The 8,805-nt window shown below is 38.9% G+C and overlaps 1 protein-coding gene across 1 annotated transcript; it reads right to left on the bottom strand.

Annotated features, from left to right (window-relative positions):
- Positions 1–552: 552 nt before the first annotated feature.
- Positions 553–1,722, bottom strand: LOC108943622 (uncharacterized). Its single transcript, XM_018767914.1, has one exon. It carries the CDS (start codon positions 1,720–1,722, stop codon positions 553–555), a length of 1,170 nt encoding a protein of 389 aa, XP_018623430.1.
- Between the last annotated feature and the right edge of the window lie 7,083 nt (positions 1,723–8,805).

The following is an 8,805-nucleotide window of genomic DNA, read 5'->3' as shown; positions in this document are numbered from 1 at the left end:
AGGGATGGATAATGCACGCGCTGCTCCTATAATCTACCATAATGCGTTTAACATCGGTATCTAAAATTCGCAAAGTAATAACAAGGGATATGATGAACTTCACGTTGTTGATAGAGGCGTCATCGCCGCCGCCGATAACTATATTAATGGTGCGAGCTGGTGAGGGCGGCTTTGGCGGTCCTTAGTGTTCGCATCCTCTAGAAAAATTGGTTCTCCCCCTGTAGATTAGCAGCTCTTTAAGGTGCCCTTGTCGCAACATTCTTACGACTTATTGCCTGAGGGCGATGTAATCTTTGGTTTTGTGCCCTCGTTCCTAGTGGAACTCACAGAGGGCGTCGGACTTCCTGGTGTTCGGGTCCGATCTCATCTTCGGCGGCCATTTCACTTTTGGTACGAGCTTCTCTAGGGTGTAAACTATCTCTGTAGGTGACACACAAAAATTGTGAGTAGATAATAAGGGAGGCATACCTCTTTTGTTTCGATGAGTTCCCGTCCATTGCCTAGAAGGGGCTTCTTCATGAGGGGAGGTGCAGCGGCCATCCTGATATATGGTTAATGTCGTTCCCTGTTAGGTAGAGGAATTGGATGATCTCTTCTGGCGCTGTCTCTTCGATCTTTTCTAGATTCAGCTTGCACTGAGGCTAGTCGGTGAGTTAGCTCATTGAGGTTTTTCTTATTTGCACGGACCTCGGCACAATAGGTATTGTGGATTTCATCCCAAGTGGCTGGGGGATACTTCATGAGCTGACTCAATAATTTTCTAGTTGTTCTCAAACCATCTCTACTCAGTCTGTTCTGAAAGGTTGCGACCGCCATCCCTTCGGATACATTTGGTAGAGTCATCCTTACTTGGTTGAATCGGGCGAGGAAGTCCCTTAGCCCCTCTCCCAAGGACTTCCTGACGGTAAATATGTCGTTTACTCTCTCATCGGCCTTCTTGGCTTCGGCATGAGCGATTACAAATTTATCGGCCATTTCTTCGAAGGTTTCTATGGAGTGAGTTGGTAGCTGTGAATACCATGTTAATGCTTCTCCCGTGAGGGTTTCGCCAAATATTTTTAGCAAAATGGAGGACACTTGTTCTTTGGCGAGGTCGTTGTCTTTCACGGCGATGACATAATGAGTCACGTTATCTTCAGGATCGATCGTTCCATCGTATATACTGAGGTAAGGTGGCATTTTGAAGGTCTTTGATATGGCATGTGGGGCTACATCATCACTGTACGATTGCTCGACAAACCGGCCGGCGTCCCTTTTCAGCAGCAACTTAGGAGCTCCCAGTATCTTATCAACCTGTTCTTGGTGTTCTTTCATCTGGTCTCGGAGTGCCTTATTTTCATTTTTCATTTCTTCCATCCTTTTTGGAATGGCGGCGAGGGCGTTTTCACCTGCAATATCAATGACATTGTGAGTTATACATGTCGTTGAAGGGAGGGGTTGGTTGCACTGTTCGTTTGTTTGCTGTATTGTGCAAGTCCTTGTGGTTTCTGAGGTTGTTCCTAGAGCGGGTTTGTTGAGGACGCTTGTTAGCGTGTTAGTTAGCCACGCCTCGAGGAGTTTTTTCATATCTGGGGATGTCCCTTCCTCTGCAAACGTGGAGGCTCCTTTACCACAGGGTTTTATTATGCTGCAGTGTGGGGGCGGTGACCCATCTCGTCTAGGGGAGGCACTGGGTGTCGTGCCCTCATTTTTAACTTCACATCTTTCGTTGATGACATTCATGATAATAGTTCGGAGGTCGTTATCCTCGTCCTTTCTTCTCGGTTACCTGCCATATAGGGTTTTGTATACACAAAGAAAGGAGATCTTGGATTTTTTGATGTTAGTAACCTATGTTAGTTGTAGATCTAGAGGACACTAAAAATTTAACTGAGAAATCACCATTGACGGTACCAAATTGTTTGACCAGAAAATACAGATATTGGTTCAAATAATTAAATCTATATGAACAAGGGTTAATCTTAGTTAACAATAATATTCTTCGATAGGGTTGTTAAAAAACTAATAAATGTCATGTGGATCTGGTCAGACAGTGACAATAATATGTAATAAATGTTCTAGAAATCAGGAACAATAATATAACATTCAATAATAATGAACATCAATAAATGACATTTAAGTAAATAGGAGGAATGATTCGCCCAACAAAGGATAGAATAGGTGGATGTTCCTCGTGACAATGATGAATGATAGACAAATCCTTGAATATTTGAGTTATTCTCGGATCTGATGGAAAAATATGGACAAGAATCTCAGTGAAAAGGTGGTGTTTGTATCTTAGCAAGAGAGAGAGAGACAAATTTTTTAGTCAAAGTGCGTTCTTTACAAATGAATATCACATGCCCCTATCATCGTCTCTTTTTCCATTTATATGGGATAGGTTCCTAAGAAACCCTAATAGTACAAGTATGGAGAATATCCACTAGAATACTCTCCCTAATATCATAGCTTGAAAACTAGCCGTTACAGCTCTGTCAAACGTACTCGACCTCGACCTCATCCCTTGTTGACACCTGACTACGGCCCTTGTTGACTACGGCTCTTGTTGACTATTCGACCACAAACTTTGCTGCTTCTTGGTCCATCTCGACAAACGACGACTTGAGAACTCTTCCCTTGGTATTATCTTGGCTAAATATTCTAAAAATAGATTTTGGCCCATACAGTTATTATATTATAGAAGCTTTTCTTTACTCAAATAAGGTCATGTAGTGAAGATTAAGTGCAAAGGAAAAGTATATAGGGTTCAGTTATGTTCTTCTTTTTTTCGGTGAGCAAAAACTATTTTCTATTAAAGAGAAATGATATTACTGGGAGATTGGTGCCCTACCGGCACTCTATTACAAAGAATTCTAAATTACAATTAGAGCTACTTAGTGTACTGGCAGTAGTCGTAGGAGGAATACAAAAAGATTGGGTGGGAAGGGTAGTAGACGTTGTAAGAGTTTTTGGCTAAAATCATCCCTAAACTATGGCTCAAAACTAGAGTACATCCTATAATAATAGTGAACAAAAAAATCCCTTCGATGTCCAAAAAAAGATAAGAATCATCCTTTCGTTAATCATCCGTTAATAAATAAAAGACTTACTAGAACTTTATATATTCAGTAATATCAGTATAAGTTAATGTGAAAGTTATTGTATATAATATTATCAAATGCTTATAGATTTGTAATATCAATAATACCATAGTTGGTGTGGATGATTGGCCATAACTTCGAGCCAGCATTTTTCTATTGTTTTTTATGCTTCAACCCACAAGATCTGGTACTTTTAAGAATGGGGAAGATGTTTAGTTTGAGAAATAACAAAAATACTACTCCATAGAAATTAGAATGGGAAAAGCCAAAACTTTTTCAATGGCTATTTATGTTTTTATCTTGTTTGTGAGGTGTGGGAAGATAAGTAATGGAGAATAGCCCTAGCTTTAATTCTTGTTCAAGAAAATAACTTATCTTGTTGCTCTAGTTATTTTCTAAAGTTAAACGTAGAACGTATAGCTTTTGAAGCCTTAGTTTCATTGAATATGGAAGAACGGGATAAGAGCAGGATAGCTTCGGGAGGGATAGAATCACGAGTGATGGGGGATTTGGGGGGGAGGGGGAAGTCACGTGCTTGGCACATGTTTTGGTTGTAGTTGTTAATTTCTTAACGGAAATTAACAGAAGGATGATTCTTGCCATTTATTGAATAGTTAAGGGATACTTTTTGTTCACTATTATTACACAAGGATGTACCCTAGTTTTGAGCCATAGTTGAAGGTTGATTTTTGCCAAAAACTCTCTAGTGGTCGGTACTCCTGCTTGATCTGCTTAGTAGTTGATCTAACAAAAAGGATGGTGGTTGAGCAATCAATTGTGTGGCATTTCCTATCTCCATAGTTGTACCGTACTTAGCAAGTCCATCAGCGATAGACTTTGCTCCCTGTAAATGTGGGAACCCTCTGCCAGCTCAAACAATCTTTGTCACATACTCTATGATATTTGTTCCTAAATGATTTTTAACTAAGCCGGTTTAACCTTTGGGAGTTAAATCATGACAATTTTTGGGATGAAGCAGTAAAATTCTATTACAATTATGTGAACTAAACTAAGATGAGATAATCGGGACCTCTAAATATTATTATCAAATTTCTAAGATAAAAACATGTCTGTTTTTTAAGAACACCCATTTAGATATTTAACATGTAAAGAAAAGGGAGAGATGGATGACCACCATGCCTCAAAAATAAATGAAAAAGAATAAGATCTTGTATAAACCCAGAATAATCAGTTCCTAGTCTATTTCAACTTAACTGAGCTTTGTAGTAGGCTCCCATACATCTTTTATATTCATTTCATGTTATATTGGGCTGACAAGAGCCTAGTCTTCGGCAGTGAGTAGCGGTGAATTGTATAAAAATAACTGCACCAGAGGTAACTGAACATGGCTTAAACGAGAATCACATTCAGTCTGACAACACATTCTTCTACTTCTCTGTCACTCTCAGAGCGGAAAGCCCTCAAAATTCAATCTTCACTTCAGATCAAACTTGATCTTCAATCCAGCATTTCCTCTGCTGCAATGGCTGATTTAAATTCTAGGTTGGATGACTCATCAGTTGTTCGATTTGTGTTTTGTTTAACTTGGTTCGGTTTGGTTATTTAATTCTTTATCGGTTTTGTTTTCAGTAAAGCGAACCGTCATTTGTTTCTAGTTCGGATCGTTCTTCCTCTTTACCCTTGATCAAAAAAATTCTCTTTTGCATGGATGTCAGTCGTCTGTACTGGGTGTCAGTACTGGAATTATTGTTTTGTCAATGCCTTCAACTTTTTCTTTTACTGGATATCCATCTATGGCAGTACTCATATATTGAACTGAATTCTTAATTGGGGTATGGATCAGTCGATTCATTTTTATTCTTTTAAATATTCAGTTCAAAGAACTCGGTTCAAAGAAAAAAATTTGGTTTGGTTTTCCTTTGGTAAGCTCATATTTGAGCTCAAGCATCCTAATTCGGTTCAGCTCCTGGTAACCGAATTAGATAAATGCGGTTCAGTTCTTCATCTTTTCGGAATGCGTTGCTTTGCAATTTTTTTTCTCTCTTCAACTTCTACATGGATGTCAGTTGGCCATGTCAGCATTGATTTGGATTGTACGAAGGGGAATTTCTCAGTGGGTTCCATTGTTTTTTCTTTCAATTTTCGTTTGCTCTTTCGGGTTTGTTTTCTAGATTGGGAAATTGTAAAAGAACTGCGTGGTGCGTTTTGGTTTGGTTCTTCCTTTTTTAGTTAACATGGTGGTGTTGCTTGGTTCGTTTACCTTTTTTAGTTCACCTGTTGTGTGTTTCGGTTCGGTTATTTCTTTTCGGTCAGTCTGTTGTGCGGTTTGGTTTGGTTCTATTATTCCTTTTTGCAATTAGCTTGTTGTGCGGTTTGGTTTGATTCAGTTATTCCTTTTTTAGTTAGCCGGTTTGGTTTGATTCGGTTATTTCTTTTTTAGTTAGCCTGTAATGTGGTTTGATTCAGTTTAGTTATTCTTTTTTCCAGTTAGCCTGTTCTACCGTCTCGTTCGATTCGGTTATTTGCAGTTAGCCAGTTGTTTGGTTCGGTTTGGTTATTCATTTTTTCAGTAAACCGGTTTGGTTCGGTTATACCTTTTTTCTGTTATGTTGTTTGGTTTAGTTCGGTTATTCCTTTTCTCACATATAGCATGTTCCGCAGTCTGGTTCGATTTGGTTATTCCTTTTCTCAGTTAGCTGGTTGTGCCGTTTGGTTCAGCTATTCCTTTTTGCAGTTAGCCTATTGTGCGATTTGGTTTGGTTCGGTTATCCCTTTTCGCAATTAGCCTACTATGCAGTTTAGTTTGATCCGGTAATTTGTTTTTGCAGGTTTGGTTTGGTTATTCCTTTTTTCAGTCAACAATGTTGAGAGATTTTGTTCGGTTCTCCTTTTTTTCAGTTAGCATATTTTCCGGTTTGGTTTTGTTATTCCTTTTTGCAGTTGGCATGTTGTGCAGTTTGGTTTGGTTTGGTTCGTTTATTACTTTTTCCAGGTAGCCTATGGTTGTTTGGTTCGGTTCTTCCTATTTTTCAGTAAGCATGCTATTTGATTTGGTTTGCTTCGGTTCTTCCTCTTTTCAGTTTGCTTGTGGTGTGGTTTGGTTTGATTCCTCCACGTTTCAGTTGGCATTGTTTTTCTTTTACTTAAATATCAGTTACTATAATCTCCATTCGGTTAGGTGTTTCCACTTTTGGTTAGATTATACCTTATTTAACATTTTTTTTCTTTACGTAGGTACCAGTTGTGTTATATTTACTAGAGTTATACTGATCAGTTGGATGGATTTGATATTTTTAATGTGCTTTGCTCAATTTTGTTTTCTAGATATCGACAAATCAAATTGGATCTTCCTCTTTTTGATTATCCAATACATTTTTTAACATTGTTCTCCTTTTACATGAATGCCAGTCGTCTATCTCAATGTCCTTCGCTGATGATATAGTTTTAATTGATGAGACGAGAGGCGGCGTCAATGAGAGACTGGAGGTATGGAGGCAGGCCCTGAAGCATAAAGTTTTCAAGTTGAGTTGGACCAAGATGGAGTATTTGGAGTGCAATTCCAGCGATGTGTCGGGGGAAGCAGACGTGGAGGCTCGGCTCGGCTCACAAGTCATCCTTAAAAGAGAGTTTCAAGTACCTAGGGTCAATTATCCAGGGAGATAGGGAGATCATTGAGGATGTCACGCACCGTATCGGGGTGGGGTAGATAAAATAGAGGTTAGCATCTGGAGTCGTGTGTGACAAGAAGGTACCACCGAAACTTAAAGGTAAGTTTTATAGAGTGGTGGTTAGACCGATCATGTTATATTGGGCTGAGTGTTGGCTAGTTAAGAATTCTCATATTTCAAAGATGAAAGTAGCTGAAATGAGGATGTTGAGATGGATGTACGTGCACACTAGGTTTGATAAGATTAGGAATGAAAATATTTGGGAGAGGGTGGATGTGGCTCCCATGGACGACAAGATGCGGGAAGCGAGGCTTAGATGGTTCGGGCACGTGCGGAGGAGGAGCATCGATGCCCCGGTTAGGAGGTGTAAGCGGTTGGCTTTGGCAGGTACAAGAAGAGGTAGAGGGCGGCCTAAGAAATATTGGGGTGAGGTGATCAGGCAGGATATGGCACAGCTTTAGATTTTCGAGGACATGTCCCTGTATAAGGAGGTGTGAAGGTCGAGCATTAGGGTTGTAAGGGGTAGTTGAGCATTTTTCCTCGTTGTTTCAGCTAGTCTGATAGTGTTTTGTCTAGGACTACTTGCGGTTTTTGTTTCATCACACTGTTTTTATTTTTATTTTTATTTTTATTTTTTATTATTATCATTATTATTGTCCTTCACTTATTTGTTGTCTCTTACGGTACTGATATTATTTGTTTGGTTTCTATTATTGTTACGGATCTTTTGTCTCTGAGCCGAGGGTTTCCCGGAAACAGCCTATCTACTCCTCTGGGTAGGGATAAAATCTGCATATACTCTACCTTCCCCAGACCCCACTAGTGGGATTACTACTGCGTTATTGTTTGTTGTTTCAGTGTCAGTACTTGAATTGTTGATTTGGATTCTAGTTAGCGGTATTAATCAGTCCGTTTGTTGGGTTTTTCTATTCTTTAGTTCACCTTTTTGGTTTTGTTTTCTAGATTGCAAAACTGAAAATAGGTTCTATTTGGTTTGCTAATACTTTAACATTTTTCTCTATACATGGATGTCAGTACTAGAATGTTGATTTTATAGCTTCTTGTGCCCTAAAATTGGAAGGTTTGCATGTACGAATAACAGGCTTCCACTGTAATCTGAGTGTGACATAGATGCCAAAGTGATAAGTTATATTTATCCGTGTTATGTTTTTATGGTCTAACAAACTTAATGATAAGAATTAGATAAGGAACCTGTTACAGATCCTCAAGTACTTAAAGAACAACAAGTCTCAAGTCGGGAACGTAGTTAAACTCTTCAGAGTCAAAAGAACAATAGAGGGAACAAATGGCCACCAGTTCCCTTGGTGACTGTACAAGTTAACTCCCCACATCTGTAAAGTTGTGTTGCGTGTACACGCAACAGTGCAAAAACAGTGCAGCAATTAACTTTATGGGGTTAACTTGCTTGCATCATTCAAGTGATGTCAGAAATGAATTATTAACATCAAGCAAAGGTAAAAACAAAATACTTGCATATTCAAGAATCGATCAAGCATTCTCTCAAGTGTGTGTCAATCTTGCAAGTGATTCTCAAGGGCATCAAGAACAAAGAACAACATAACGAAGGACCAGTTTCCTATACTGAGTCATTACATGTCCTTAGTTGTGTTGCACCTTTGTTAAAGCACTTTACTTGTAATTCCTACTTAGCTTAGTTAGAAGCATTGTGTAGGAAATCTTTGTAAAGTCATAAACCTGGTGTTTGTGTCTTGGCTAGAGTTAGTCAAGTTGCAAGCTTTGTAATAGAGTTATTACAAAGGGGCTTGTAATAGATTTGTTACAAGTTAGTGAGGGATTAGAGGTTAATTCCTAGGTTACAATAGTTTGTAATATAAAGTTTTCTCAGTAGTGAAGTTGAAATCCTACAAGGGTAGGTCGTGGTTTTTAATCCCGTGAGCTGATAAATTTCCACGTAAAAGTTCATTGTGTCACTTACTTACTGCAGTGTGCGTGTGTTCTGTGGGAACTTATAGAGAACCTGGTTCTCTACATAGTTTGGTGGACCCTTAGTTTCTACAAACTGGTGTCAGAGCAGGTTCTTTCTAAAAGGTTAACATCTAGAAAGGATCTTCATC

This window comes from Nicotiana tomentosiformis, chromosome 2, assembly GCF_000390325.3.
Source record: "Nicotiana tomentosiformis chromosome 2, ASM39032v3, whole genome shotgun sequence".
NCBI classification, from domain to species: Eukaryota; Viridiplantae; Streptophyta; class Magnoliopsida; order Solanales; family Solanaceae; genus Nicotiana; species Nicotiana tomentosiformis.
The sequence above is the reverse complement of the archived record's forward strand: the minus strand, read 5'-3'. Positions and strand labels throughout refer to the sequence as shown.